Source organism: Hipposideros armiger, unplaced genomic scaffold, assembly GCF_001890085.2.
Source record: "Hipposideros armiger isolate ML-2016 unplaced genomic scaffold, ASM189008v1 scaffold_131, whole genome shotgun sequence".
Taxonomy (NCBI): domain Eukaryota; kingdom Metazoa; phylum Chordata; class Mammalia; order Chiroptera; family Hipposideridae; genus Hipposideros; species Hipposideros armiger.
This window is the reverse complement of record NW_017731481.1, coordinates 747,345-763,638: the sequence shown is the minus strand read 5'-3', so window position 1 is coordinate 763,638 and position 16,294 is coordinate 747,345. Positions and strand designations below refer to the sequence as shown.

Genomic DNA, 16,294 nt, shown 5'->3' with positions numbered 1-16,294 from the left:
CTGCTCTTGGCAGTTCCCTTGGAGATTGGCCTTGAGACTCATTCTTTCTGATTTTGCCTCACACTGAAGTACAATCCAGCTGAAGCTGGAGATAGCTCTCTCAGTGTGTTTTGTTTTTCTTTCGGTCTCAGCTTGGCAGTCATAGAAGGGGAGAGGTGAGGAGTGGGTAAGAAAGGTGGGAAAGTAAAGCCAGGGTTTTCAAAAATTCACTTGCCTTCTAAGCACTTGGGGAGCTGGTGAAAAACCTAATTCCCAGCCTCCCACCTCTAGCAATTTTTATTATTAGGTCTGAAACCTTCCTTTAAAAAAACTTCCCATCACCCCAATAAACTTTAATTAAAATCAACAACAACAACAAAAACTTCCTATGATTCTGAATCAGGTGGTCCAGGAACCAAACTTTGATAAAGCTTGGAAGGCGAATGACTTTAGGTCTGGTCTGTATTCAGAGGGACAGGCAGTGAGATGGGATCTCGGAAATCCTGTGCTGTCCTGTCTGCTCTCACCAAAAGGAGGCACTCTGCATTCCATAGCATCTGGAAAGTAAACCTCTGGCTCCTTTCAGCTGTTTCTCTCTGTGCTTTCTCAGAGGGAAGGGAGTGACATAGGGACTCTGGGAACATCTGTGGGGTATTCATTGAATAAAACCATCTTCTACACAACATGTGTTTCTGAACCATCTGCCTGTAGAGAATGGATTATTTCAGTAATCCCCAATTTTTCTTTAATCATGTCATCAGTTCAAAGCAACCTACAAACAAACTAAAATCTGGGGCTTTGAGTAGGTAAACAGATAATCCGAAAAGCAGGTAGTGGTGGAGATGCAGGTGATAGCAGAGTCGTAGCTGGCAGCCACGTGTGTGTGTGTGTGTGTGTGTGTGTGTGTGTGTGTGTGTTTCCTCTTAAGGTGTGTAGAGTAGTATTAAACAAAACAAATGTTCCTGGAAAAATAAAATATGCTTCTGGGTACTTGACTATAGGAAATCAAGAGAAAAAACTTCTGTCTCCCTGTAACTATGTGAAACAAAGCTACTAACCTATTTTTCCTCTAGCATAGCAGGTGGGACCCTCTGATTTCAGCAGCAGTCAGGCTTCCCAGCCCAGCCCCATGTCAGCTGGCAAATTTTGTGTGAAAAAAATCTAGTTCAAATATGAGGGAAACACTGGGGTATGAAGAAATGGAGGTGTTTTTCTGTGTATATTATTTTACACTGAGGAACAGTCCTAATGAATTTGCTGATTACTTTTTTCAGATTGTAAAAGTTGTATGTACCTAGAAGTATTCTTGAAAATAGGATGGATATAAATATTTGAAAATAAAGTCACATTTCAAGTATACCAGAGGAAACTGATTTTAACAAAACTGACTTTAAAAATATAATTTCTTTTGTACGTTGGGAGTCTTTTTGTTAGGCAGATACTCTACTGTTTTTGTTTGGTGTTTTTGCCTCGTGTTTTTTTTTTTTCTTTTTCATTTTTTATTCTTGCTGTGTTTTTAAGTGAAGTCTGTTTGAGTTATGATCTATAGTCTAAGTCACCTGGCTTTTTATTCATTCATTCATTCATTTCAGCTTTATAGAGGTATAACTGACAAATAAATTTGTAAGATATTTAAAGTGTACATTGTTGTGATTTGATGTACTTATACATTGTGAAAGGATTCCCCCCATTTAGTTAATTAACACATCCGTCACCTCACATGTTTATCACATTTATCTTTTTTCCTTATAAGAACATTTAATTTCTACTCTCTATCAAATTTTCATTATACAATACAGTGTTATCAAGTATAATCACAATGTTTTACACTAGATCCTCAGAACTTATTCATCTTATAGCTGAAAGTTTGTACCCTTTTACCAACCCCTCCCTATTTCCCCCAACCCCCAGACCATTTTTATATTCTGTTTCTATGAGTTCTAGCATGTGTGTGTATATTTATTTAGTTTTAGATTCCACATAGTTGATACCATCCAGTCTGACTTATCTCACTTAGCATAATGCCCTCAATGTCCATTAATCTGTCTCAAATTGCAGAATTTCCTTCATTCTCATGCCTGGAAAATATTTCATTAACTGGAACATATATAATATAGTATCTTCTGTATTCATTCATCCATTGGTGGGCACTTAGGTTGTCCCATATCTTGGCTATTGTGAATAATGCTGTAAAAAACATGAGAGTGCAAGTGTTTCTTCAATTTTCTGTTTTAATCTCCTTGGATATGTGCCCAGAAGTGAGATTGCTGCATCATATGGTAGTTCTATCTTTAATTTTTTTGAGTGACCTCCATACTGTTTTCCTAGTGGTTACACCCATTTACCTTCCCACAAACAGTGCACATGACTTCCCTTTTCTCCACATTCTTGCCAACACTTGTTATTTATTTATTTATCTTTTTGATGAAAACCTTTCTAACATATGTGAGGCGATATCTCATTGTGGTTTTAACTTGCATTTGCCTGATGATTAGTGATGATGAACATCTTTTCATGTACCTATTTGCCACTTGTATGTCTTCTCTGGAAAAATAAATGTCGATACTGTTGCTCTGTTTGTTTTAATTCAGATTGTGAGTTTTTGTTGTTGTTGTTGTTATTGAGTTGCATGAGTTCTTTATATATTTTGAATATTAACCCCTTATCAGATATATGATTTGCAAATATTATTTTTTCCCATTCCGTAGGTTGCCTTTTCATTTTGTTTATGGTTTCCTTTGCTGTGCAGAAGATTTTAGTAGAAAGAAAGACATGTTTTTCTTTATAGTTCATAGAGCAGAGTGAAAATAAATAAAATAGATACTAAAAAGAGGGTAGAAAAGATAGATGAAATGAAGAACTGGTATTTTGAAAGGATAAATAAAATAAACAAATCTTTAGCTAGAATTATTAAGAAAAAAAGACTCAAAAATAAAATTATAAATGAAAGAGGAGACATTACAACTGATTCCACTAATGTGAACAATTAGATGCCCAAAATTGGACAACTTAGAAAAAAATGGGTAAATTCCTACAAACATATAACCTACCAACACCAAACTGTAAAGAAATAGAAAATCTGAGCAGACTGCTAATGAATAAGGAGATTGAATCAGTAACTAAAAACTTCCCAACAAAGAAAAGTCTGGGATCAGAGGGATTCACAGGTGAATTCTACCCAATATTTAAACAAGAATTAATACTAATCTTTCTCAAATGCTTCCAAAATTAGAAGGGGAGGAAACACTTCCAAACTCACTATACAAGGCCAGCATTACCCTAATGCCAAAACCAGACAAGAACACTACAAGAAAAGAAAATGATATCCTAATGTCCCTCTTGAGCATAGATACAAAAATCCTCAGCAAAACATTAGCAAATCAAATTCAGCAATACATTTAAGGGACCATACTCCGTGATCAAGTGGGCTTTATTCCAGGGATGTAAAGATGGCTCAGCATCTAAAAATCAGTTGATGTGATGCACCACATTAACAAAATGAATGATAAAATTCATATGATCATCTCAATAGATGCAGAAAAAGCATTTGACAAAATTCAACAACCATTTATAATAAAAACAACTTGCAACCAACTGGCTATAAAGGGAATGCATCTCAACATAATAAAAGCTATATATAATAAGCCCACAGCTAACATTATAATGATAAAACACTGAAAGCTCTTCCTCTAATATGGGGAACAAGACAGGGATTCCCACTCTTACCACTTTTATTCAACATTGTGTTGGAAGTTTTAGGTGAAGCAAAAAATTAAAAGGCATCCAAATTGTAAAGGAAGAACTGAAACTGTCTCTACTTGCAAATGACATATTATATGTAGAAAACTCGAAAGACTTCACCAAAAAAAACCCCTGTGAGAACTAATAAATAAATTCAGTAAAGTTACAGGATACAAATCAATTTACAAAAATCAATTGTGTTTCTGTACACTAACAATGAACTATCAGAAAGAGAACGTAAGAAACCGATACCATTTACAATTGCATCAAAAAGAATAAAATACTTAGGAATAAATTTAACCAAGGAGGTGAGAGACCTGTACACTGAAGACTAATGTATAACTCTCTCTCTCTCTCACACACACACACACACACACACACACACACACACACACACACACACACATACACACACAGAGAAATGGAAAGATAGTCCATGTTCATGGATTGGAAGAATTAATATTGTTAAAATGTCCATACTCCCCCCCCCAAAAAAAAAGCAATCTGCAGATTCAATGCAACCCTATCAAAATCCTAGGGGCATTTTTTACATAAATAGGACAAACAATCCTAAAACTTTGTGTGGAACCACAAAAGACACTGAATAGCTGAAGCAATCTCGAGAAAGAAGAACAAAGCTGGAGGCATCACACTTCCTGATTTCAAACTACATTACAAAGGTATAGCAATCAAAGCAGTATGATATTGGCATAAAAACAGACACACAGATCAATAGAACAGAATAGAGTCCCAGAAATAAACCCATGAATATATGGTCAGTTAATTTGTGACAAGGGAGCCAAGAATATACAATGGGAAAAGGATAGTCTCTTTAATAAATGGTACTGGGAAAACTAGACAGCCACATGCAAAAAAGTGAAACTGGGCCCCTATCTTACACCATACAAAAAAAAACAACTCAAAATGGATTGATAACTTGAGTGTAAGACCTGAGACTATAAACTCCTGGAAGAAAACAAAAAGGGTAAGCTCCTTGACATTGGTCTTGGCAATGATTTTTCTGGATTTGTCACCAAAAGCAAAGGCAATAAAAGCAAAAATAAGCAAGTGGGACTATGAAACAAAAACAGACTACAAAACCAAAAAGCTTCTGCTTTCCTAGTTATTTAAATAGGTAACAAGCATTTATAGAGGAACTGCTCTGTGCAGAACTTTTAAAGGTGCTTTGTGGGTATGGGTCAAGACTATAACAAATAATGAGAAATTGAGGATTTGGTCATCAGAACAGAGTTCAGTTTAAAAATAATTACATGGTACATGTCAAGAAGTATAAAATAATGGGGTAAAAAGAGAATCTAATGTAAAAATATACACAGAGTAACGAGGTCACATGTGAGCATCATTGCTGCTCTTGTCCTTATTGTGGCTTTCAGGGTGATTGTCCTGCCTTGCTTAGCTAGTCATTCATTTCACAAGGGCAGGGGTTCTATTTTCCCTTGATTTTTTCCACAGACTCATCCTCCAGAAAATAGGTGGAGATTGCACCAATGTTTGCCCATGGCAGTGATGGGGTTAATCTTTGAAGACTTCACAGTGATGTTTTTATAAAGTACTAAAATTGTTCTTATTCCAGACATGAGTTTTATAAGAGAAATCAAGAGACCTTGGGAAATGACAGCCCAGGATTAGTTTGTGGTGTTTCAACTTGCACATCTCAGAAGGATTTGATAGCTTTGTTGCTTCAAATCATCCAGCCTTCTCTGACTTTAGTTGCTGATCACCCTGGCTTTATTTTTCCCCTCATTTCTAACTTAAACTTCTTTACAAGGGGCTCCTGGAGAAATATCATTTTCGTTTTTCTTTTTTTCCTAAGCAGCAAAAAGAGAAGCCTAGATGAAGTATATCACATTATTTATTCTCAGGTGTTTTCTTATTTCTCATGTGATCTGTTTAAAATGCTCAGACATCATGGAGACATATTTAGCTGTGTCCTCACACCACAAGAAAATGGTTTCTTCACGCTTTGGTGGTAATATGGCTTTATGAGTTGCAAGACTTGGATTTAAAATTGTAATGCGCTGATGTAGTCACTTGTGTAGGCAGGCAGCAGTAGAGACTTAGTGCAAACATGTTTACACAAATCATGAGTACTGCATATCCCACCATACACATTTTTCTCCAACAAAAATTCATTTTTTTCATAATACTTGTTTAAGATAAGCATTTCTCATTTCAGATGCTCTTTTAAAAATGTTTCAGAAAAAAAATGAAGTGACCTAGTTCTAGAAACTTTGAGACTATTCTTTTTGCTTTTGAAAAATGGACCGATTACTGTGTACAAGAAGAAAGAACCTAAGAGAGCGTCTGGTTTAGATGATGACACCATGTCTTAGCTTGGGCTGTGATAACAAAACACCATAGAATGGTGGCTTAACAGCAGCTGTTTATTTTTCACAGTTCTGGGGACTACACGTGTATGATCAAGGTGCCAGCAGGGTTGGTTTCTCGTGAAGCCTCTCTTCCTGGCTTGCAGAACGGCCACCTTCTTGCCATGACCTCACGTGGCCTTCACTCTGTGAGCATGGGAAGAGGAAGAGATGCCTGCTGTCTCTTCCTCGTCATAAAAGAACACCAGTCCTATTGGATTAGGGCCTCACCCTTCTGACTCATTCAACTTTAATTACCTCCTGAAAGACCCTATCCCAATACAGTAAAACTTGGGGTTAGGGCTTCAACATATGAACTTTCAGGGGGACACTATTCAGTCCACAACAGCACAAATGCCTAGGATCCTATAATTAGAAACTAAGAGACATAACACCCTAGGCCATAACAGTCTACATATCTGACCACAGGTTAAATGAGGCTTTACCAAGCTAGCACCTGGTGAGTTGGAATTCTTAGAGGCAGTGGAGGAACTGACTCTGCCTTGTTCCAAACGTCTTCTTCAACAAGCTGGATCTGCATGTGCCACAGTGTCGGTGGCAATGCGAATCACTCTGAATTTTGAGTTTTGTACCAGTTGCAGCCATTCCTCAGTTTCTTAAGAGTTTATGCTTCAAGCTCAGTCTTCCATCAGTTTACCTGCTGAAAGTTTTTCTGGCAATGTGCACACTCCAGAAAATGCCTGAAGGAGTCATTGCTGAAAACTCTCTGGTCTGCAGGTTCTCTGCTTCTCTGTGACCTGCACTGCTGCGGTGGGGTATAGAGATGAAAGTAGATGTCTGTTGGGTTTGATTTCATTTTTAGAATGGAAGGGAATCTATAGCAATTATGTACACAATACTTTCACACAATTGTTTTTTTTTAATTTACACTTCAAAATTTATTGTAAAAAAAATGCACGCATGTGGTAAAAACCAAACACAGTTCTACAAAGTCATTGAGAAAATTAAATCTTTTCTCATCCTGTCATTCCTCTCACCGAATACAACTACTACTACCAGTTTCTTGTGTATCTTTCTAAAGATATTCTCTGAATACACAAGCACAACATATCACACCATTGTTTTCATTAATCAAGTGTCTTGTATTCTCATTCTGGAATTGCCTCATGCTGTCATTCATGCATTCAGTTAATCAACAAACCTTTATTGAGTACCTACTATGTGTCAGGCATGGTGGTAGATAATGGGGACAAAACAATGAACAAAACAGATAGAATCCCTGTTATAAATTGTGGGATCTTGTATTTTCCTCATCTTACGGTAGGATGATTAGAATGGTAAATCGTTAATGTTGGAATGAATCTTTAAAATTTTGATTTTTTTCTCCTAGTTACTGGAATGATTAGGTCTCTTAAGAAATTGGAAAATCCCCCAAAAAAGCAGACATAAGGAAAATAAAATCATCTTTGATCCATGATAAACAATGTTAATCCTTTAGTGTGTTACTTCCTAGACTGTCACTATATCTATGCAATACATGTATATACACATATATATTTTTGTTTATAAAAATTAGCTATCATTTATATTCTGATTCAAAACTGAGATTTTTTCCTTAATATTATTTTATAGATATTTTTCATGTCATTGAATATTATGATTTTGTTAATGGCAATTTGGTAATCTGTCATACAGATATATCATAATATTTATTGCCCTCATTTAGGATGTTTAACTTTCTCATTTTTACTCTTATAAATAAATGGCATTACATGATTCTGATTACTTCCTTAATACAAATTCATAGACGTAAGATTGTTGGATCAAACAAGTTTTTGCCTTTTGAATATATATTATAAAATTTCCATCCAGGAAGCTTGTATCAATTTACATGCCTACTAGCTATGTATAAGTCTTAGTTTTCCTGCATCTTCTCCAAAATGGACATATATATTTTGAAAATCTTTGCCAATTTAATAGGTGAAAATATACATTTTTATAGTTTAAAAATTATAAGGTAGAATTTGGATGAACTTCTTTTTATATATCTTTTAGTTATTTGCATTTATATATTCCTATTAATATTATATTATTTCTATTCATATCCTTTGCCTATTTTAATATTTTCTTCTTATGAATTTGTTAGAGCACTCTTTATTTTAAAGATATTAAACCATTTTTTTTTACATATTACAAATATTTTCCCTAGTTTGTGGTTTGCCTCTTACATATATGTACAGAGGGTGCCAAAAAAAGGCATATACATTTTAAGAAAGGAAAAAAAAACTGTATTAAAATTGTGATACTCAATGCATACCGATAATAAAAGATGAATGAATACAAGTCACGTATATACAGTTTTTGGCACCTCCTGTATTTCAGATTAAAAACATGTTTTTATTTTTGTAATCATATCTATCTGTCCTGCTTTTTTTGCTAGTTGTTTAGAAAACTTTTTAATCACAAAGTTATATATGTTTTCCTAGTTTCTTTTTGGTTCCAAATTATCAGCTCTATTTTGGGAATTTTGATTCTATTTTATTTATTTGTCTGCTTATTCTGCTACGAAAGCCATACTATATTTGTTCTGATCTTTAGTATGCAAGCTCTCCAGTATCATTTTTCCCCCCCGCTTTTTTATCCTGTTCCTCTGTGTTGTAGGAAGTTTGTCTGTCTTGACTTTCACACTGATCTGCAGTGTTGGTTCTGCTCTTGGATTGCTGTGAAAGACCTTCAAAATTAAGTGACGACACTTTTAGTGTCCTCACTTTATTAACTTAGACAATACGTCTTCATCTTAATCGGTTGTCATATCTCATCTTTTAGCTTTTATCCTGTTTGTATTTTCTTAAATTAAATGGCACGAAACAGGTGCCACTAAAAACTTACTTCTATATATTATAGTAAATACTTTGCCAACACAAAAACAACCCTTGATGTCTCCTCCTTGAGAGTTTTTCCAAAGTCATCTTTTGCCACGCAGAACTCTCAGATGTGCGTGTGTGTTGCGCAGAGAATCCTTTGTTGAATTACAGCTGTTCAACTTGTTGTAACTTCAAGGGGAGAGACCAAGGGGATTCATAATGCCACCATGTTTTTGACGTCACTCCCTAAAGTCTTCTTTTGTATTATAGAAGTTTTTCATAGGTGCCACTCATCCTTGGCAGAACAGAAGGCTATTAAGGCCGGCTGTGTATCCCCAGTGTGTATGGATTAGCCCTGGATCTTTTCATAGAATTCTATGAGTATCGTCTGATCCAGTTTTACCTATGGGACTGGATTATAGACCATTTCAGTGGCCCAGCAGCCTGGATAGGCCTGGAACTTGGGGCCTTGGGCAGTTCCAGCAGAGGAGATTTATTTCTTCCTTCTCTAGAGGCCAGTTTTTTCTTCCTAGGTGTTTAGTTGGTCCATCTTCCACTCTAGGTTTCTGTATCCAACTTCCATCCTGTGGTAATAAGGATGGGTACATCACTCTGGGAAAGAGCCCCACTCATCAGAAGGCATCTCCAGCAATTGTGGTTTTCTCTTTAGTTTATCTGCATTTAACATTGACTTCCTAGTGAAGTTGTGCTATAGCTTCTCCAGGGCTCAGCCCCAGTACCCTCAGCTTCAGGGTGTTAAGTAGAGTTCTTCCAGGGTGCCTTCTTATTCCTGAGACATAGAACCCCTATCTTTCATCAGCCAGTCTTTCTCAAGTAGCCAGGAAGTCAGACCCTTGATATTTGTGGTCCTTGTCCTAGAACAAGTGGAAACGCCTCAAATATTCAAATGGAAATACCTCAAAATTGGTGGCATGTGAGATCACTCTTCTATAATTATCAGTCTGTTTCAGGTTTTCCCTTTTTCTTATAGTCATTGGCATGGTTTAGCTGGTTTCTAGAAGAGGTATAATTAGATACCTATGATGAAATAAAATAGTGAAGACTTAACTAGGAAATCAGGACTGGATCTTAAAGCTTATTTGAAATAACACCTCTCCTGCCAGCCTCACAACTGTGATTTGAGGATAAAATGAAATGATAAATGTGAAAAAAAAACTTTGAAGGCTGTTTGGAGCGTTATGCAAATACAAAGTTGCTTTATCTCCACATTTTATGAGACCAAAAATCAGGAGGCTTGTTGGAAGCAAATTTGAGTTGCGAATTTTTTTTTTTAAATAATATGTGATCATGGAAGATGGCTATTTAGGTGAAGCATACAGCCATTCTATTTCTATGCGTTTCGCCCCCTTCTTTCACAGCAATACATCTGAAATAGAGGTTTGTCTCGTTCTTTATCCCCTCAAAGAGAAGATTGGCCAGAATTTCCACTTTAGACTGTGTTTTGAGTGCCAAGAGATTGTTTCAGCAAAAGAAACTATTCTGCACAATAGTGCAGAATGCCTGGCATTAGGGGCAACGGCTTTAATTAAAATGGAAGAATTGGTAATTTCTAGCCTATCTGGAAAGCTTAAAGCTGATGTGATGTGGTTTGAATGAAATAATGACTTTTGCTTAAAATGCAAATATTAATGCAAGAAAGAGTTGAGAATGACTCTCAGTGCAATTGAAAGAGATTATAATTTCTTTTTCATGTCTTTTCTTAAAGTAATGGTCCTTTCCCTCCTGAAACTCTGCAATATATACATTTAACATATAGGATTTTTTTTTTCTCTTTAACATTCCTTTCAGTTGACAATGTATCTATCTTTTTAAATTCTTTGAAGCAGTGTAAATTTTAGGTTATTAATAAATCTTTGAAAAAGGTCATAAGGAATTGTTATTGTTCATGTTCATTTGAATAATATAAGCCAGTTTCAAAAGGAGCTTTCTTCCAGGTCTTCTCAGTGTGGTTATTTGTGCAGCGTTGGCCACCTAGCCCCATAGTCTTGATTCATACACAGAAAGCTAAAGTGACTACATTGTGAAAAGTACACATATTTATCATGGTGTTTATATCTACCAAAAGATAGTTTTAAAACTTGAAGTAACATGTATTGCTCTTGGGTTAAGGACACTCATCTAGCTACCAAATATTTCAATGAAAAAAACATGTATTTTGAATGCTGATAAGACATTAACAAGGGTAGATGGAAATGTGGTCAATTATACCAGTATATGTTAAAAGCATTCCAGATCAGTGATACTTTTTTTATTTTTTATTTTTTATTATTAGTTTTAGGTGTACAGAACAATGCAATAGTTATCCTTTTCACCCCTCACAAAGTAACAACTCCCCTCCCCCCAGATCAGTGATACTTTTTACTAACTACAATCATTGTGAGTAAAAAGTATACTTAATAAGGAATTACAATGGCTTGAGCATTGTGAATTACTATTATTTTTATATTAAAGGAAATTTTGTGATAGAACTAAAACTATGTATATTCCTTCTACCCTAATAAATCATGCTTTTTTCCTTTCCACCTGTTATTGATATATTTATGAATGTTTATATAATTGCACTCACAGTATCCAAGCGATTTTGAGTTTAACATTTTTTATTCAACATTCATTATGTAGAAAGCGTTTTGTTTTTTTTTCCCCCCAATTTCTAACTGAACATCAGGGTATTCTGTGGCTGCTTTAGTCACCTAATTGTCAAATACATAGTTATCTCCCATTTTTTTGTTCCTTTTTAGATAATTCTGCAATGAACATCTTTGCTCAAATTTAATTAACTTTTTGTGGGGAAGGTTTCATTTTTACAATAAATTGAAAGGAGTGAGATTGTTGTGCCACATATGAAGTAATTCGGGTAGTTAAGGGGTTGAGAGGAGCCTGTTGGCGGAAGACACTGTAGGTGACTCAGTGTCCTGTCTTGAGAAAGAGGTGAATATACCAGGAAGAAAGGAGAGGACTCACTAGCAGAGCTGCACCCTTGCGTTGCACATTGTTGAAGACTCCAGAGCTGAGGCAGGACAAGATGTCGAGCAACCTGAAACATTCTGCTGAGAGCCCATTTCCCTTTGTTTCCAGACATCATTTGCAAGTAGCTTTGGGTTTCAATCGGACTAACTGGGAGGTGACTCTACACCCCTCTTATTTCTTCGAGGTTTATACTTCTTGCTCAAAGTCAGAGTTACCTCATGGGTAGGAAGGAATTGGACCTAGCCCAGGCAGCCTGGAAAAAGCAGTGGGAGGAAGAAGGGGTGATCAGGCAAAAGGGACACAGCTCTATGATGAACAAGAACACCTCGACTGTCATTCCATAATCAAGGGGTGTTTGCCAAGGCTGTGTTTCTCTTCACCCACACACAAGGGCATAGGCAGTACCTGCAGGGCAGTCAGTTCTCCTTCCATCAAACCCAGAAACCGGGGGAGCTGAAGGAGAAAAATGGCCTTTAATGAACAAAATTGCTGATAAGCCTTAAATCCCAACATCTCTCATCACTAATGGCTTCACAGCAGAGTTTACCATTTATTTATCTTTCTTTTCAGCTAACAAGCTTTACTAGTTTTGTCAAACTGCAATTAAATAACCCAGTGAACTCTGCCTATGCTAGAAAGAGCCTTTTTGAAAGAAACATAATATTTTATGAAAGAGAAAAAAAACAACCACAAAACAGGCCACATTATGAGATTTTCAATTTTTGCCACAATTTTGTTCTCTGGGAGTCCAGGGCTTTGAGTAGATTGATGACGCAGGAACTGTAATAAGAAGTTCTTCTATGGTAACAAATGAAAAATTGAAAACCCACTTCAGCCACATTTGAGTTCACACTGTTATCACTTTGTCTTTTCACCAATTACCTGTCTGTTGTGCTTTTCACCAGCCCAGGCTCTGTGGCCACATTCAGCATCTTGCAGGGTTTTTAAATGTTCTTTTTTATTTTTGTGACCATAGCAGTATATTCCTAATATTACCACTATCCCTTACCATCAAAAACAAAACTATAGAAAATGTATACGAGTTTTAGTAATCAACATATTTAGCTGCAAAAAAAAAAAATGCGAGTTTGCACTGAATGGTCCTCAAAAGCATGAGGAAGTTGAATGATGGTGTTAAAAGCATCGGACACAGGTCCACGTAGGTCTCTATTTCTCTGTCCTACCAATTTCCCAGGCAAACAAGACTCCAGATAAACCTCGATCAAAAATTACTATACATTACTGGACATATATTTGTGTGTACTATACAAATATATTTCAAAATTATGCTTGTGTACTTTTACAGCTCTGTAAATATTTTTCATGTTCCAATATCACTTTTAAACCCATTTAAAGGCCTTAAAAGTATTCAGGAACTGTTCAGGGAGTATTCAGGCGTTCTTGCTATTGGCACAATAAAGGAATTAAAAAAATGATAAATGAGGAAAACCAGACAGAAAGACTTTACAATATATCCTGTAAGCAAGATGTAATTTGCTGTGTGTTCTCTGAAAATTACTTTGTCTTTGTGGTTAATCTATGAAGGCAAACCTCATCTAGGAGATTGGCTAGAACCCAACTGTTGTAAGGGCCAAGTGGAACCAAGGCCTGGAAAAGAATACCTCTGAATGAAAGAAAGGGTAGGGGACGGGAATTAGGTAGCAATGGATTCATGGCAAATTCACATTATAGAGATTCCTATAGGACCAAAGTTAGGGAATGATGCAGTCGGCAGTGAGAAACGTTTATTTAGCATTATGTGGATTGCAGTTTTTCATATGCATTGTCTCATTTGATTCTCATGGCAACCCTAATAAATATTATTATGTTCATTTTGTACATGGAGCAAATGAGACTTATTTTGGCTATAAACTAATTAGAGTAAGTGACTTGTTCGGTATCACACAGTTAGAAAGTGGTACAGCAGGAAATGGGGTTTAGAAGTTCTGACTACAGTCATGCGCTGCTTAACAATGGGGATACATTCTGAGAAATGCATCATTAAGCAATTTCTTTGTTGTGCAAACATCATCCTGTGCACTTGTACAAACCTAGATGTCATAGCCTGCTACACAACTAGGCTATACAGTATAGCCTACTGCTCCTTGGCTACAGATCTGGAGAGCATGTTACTGTAAAAACAACATGAGATTAAATGAAGCACAAAAGAAAATGATGCAATCAAGAGACTTGGTAAACACGAGATGTTTGAGGCTGCCGCTGGCATAACGTGACATACTGTTTACAGGAAACTTATTTTTTATGTAGAAAGAGTCCATTCTAACATAATACAAAGTATAGCACAGTAAATACATAAACTAGTAACATAGTCATTTATTATCATGATCTAGTATTATGTCCTGTACATAATTGTATGTGCTATACTTTTATACGGCTGACAGTGCAGTGGGTTTGTTTACACCAGTGTCACCACGAACACGTGAGTAGTTTGTTGTGCTAGGACATTGGGACAGCTACGACATTACGGCAGCTACTATATTACCATGGCTATGGCATCACCGGGCAATAGGGATTTCTCAGCTCCCTTGTAATCCTATGAGACCACCATTGTCTATGCAGCCTGCCTTGACTGAAAGGCCGCTATCTGGTGCATTACTGTATTTTATTACTGCTCTTTTCACTCCACCCGCCTGCCTCTGGTAGCAACTTGGAAGGCAGAACTGAGTATTCTTTAAAGGTCAAGAGAGTTTGGGTGGGCTCTCACTTGAGCAAAGGCATAGAGGAAAGATGGAACTAAGAAGGGATCAGTTTCCCCATGCTGCACAGGACCCCTCAGTGCAGACAGAAACTGATAATCCTGAGAATCCTCCAGGAGGTGGGGTTGTATTTGTTTACTGGGTGTGCCTACTTACATGGAGCTTGGGCTCTGGCCAGTCCTCAGACATGCAGACAATATCTTTTGTTTGCTCATGATACCTGACTTTGGAAAATCCCTTTTGATGGCTTATTAATGAGGCCCAGGTATGAGAGAACCCCAGGAAAAAGATTCTTTTGCAGATGCTGTGCATGCCTGACTCCTGGGAGGGCATCGCTCCTAGCTCCTAAGAGCAGGGTTACGGTAGTGAGAGAGAAGGTGGGGAACCTAGCTTTTCATCACAGTTGATCCTTGTATTATTCCCTCTGTCCTTCTCCTACTTTTAATAATAATTAAATATACTATTCATTCCAGAGTAAAAGATCCTAAGGCTTTTACCTTTCTTCATAAGCTGTGTTTTCTAATCCTAAAATTATATTGGCTTTATGACCTTGGGCAAGCCATTTAACCTATCTGAACCTTCATCCCGCATAACTCACAGGGACATGCAAAAGTGTTTTCTAATAAAACTACTTCTTGGCATTTGCAGCCACTGGCTGTGCTCCCAAGGATTTAAAATGCCTTCTCTTTCACAGTATCTGCTTCTGCTTTTCCTTCCCAGAGTCGAAAACATGCAAGCAAAGTCCGACTGTATTACATGCTTCACCCCAGGGACGGCGGGTGTCCTGCCAAGAGGCTCCGGTCAGAAAATGTGAGTATCTGGCACCATGTGATACCCTTAGATGATTTGTTCTGTTTCCTAAGACTTTTGCAGATCTAGGAATTGCAGTCATGTCCAGCTTAGTGGGAAAGCTAAGTGAATAGAAATAGTTCTCATTAAATATTACAGAAAATATTACATGTACGCAAGTCTTTTTCCTGCCAGAACTTGCCACTGTGATGTTAGAGGACTTTGATGATACCGTGCTGGGCCGGTGCAGAGAAAGAAAGCACAGAGGTGCTGGGACAGAAAGAGGCTAGGTGAGGGGAGACAGGAGCCATCAGAAGACCAAGAGCAAGGAAGACATGACCTAAGGGGCAAACCTGTCAAAAATGCAGATAATTTGTTTTTTACATATTTTATTTTTCTTTTGGTGTGTAAAACAGAATGCCAGTTTGTTCATTTATAATGAGGACTGTGCACATCTTGCAAATAAAAATACTCGGTGTTTTTGATCAGCAGCCCCTCTCCCTGAGGGAACATTTTCTTGGGAAGACACATGATAATTAGAAAGTTGCTTTGAGAGTGTAAAGCCAGAGCAAAGGGTTTACTTCAGCCAGGCTAAGGCAAAGGCTGATGAAATAAATATTCTTTGCTCCCAGCAGGGCTTACTTTTCCTAATGAGTAGAATATTTTTATTTGAGTTTTTTTTTTTTATAAATTTTTTTAATTTTTATTTTTTTATGTATAGTTGGCATACCATATTATGTCAGTTTCAGGAATACAACATAGTGACTTGGCATTTATATATCTTACGATGAGGGAACGCCGTAACCATCTGCCACTGTGCAAAATTATCACACTATTATTGACTGTATCCCTCTTCACCTTTTCCACC

General features: G+C 36.8%; 1 protein-coding gene across 3 annotated transcripts in view; it reads left to right on the top strand.

The window, feature by feature from the left end:
• ZMAT4 (zinc finger matrin-type 4) overlaps window positions 1-16,294 on the top strand; it is a 378,829-nt gene that overhangs the window by 109,883 nt on the left and 252,652 nt on the right. For all 3 annotated transcript variants that reach the window (XM_019649234.1, XM_019649235.1, XM_019649236.1), the window contains one exon: window positions 15,358-15,447. In XM_019649234.1, coding sequence (XP_019504779.1) covers window positions 15,358-15,447 — 90 coding nt within the window. The remainder of the gene's footprint in view (window positions 1-15,357; window positions 15,448-16,294) is intronic.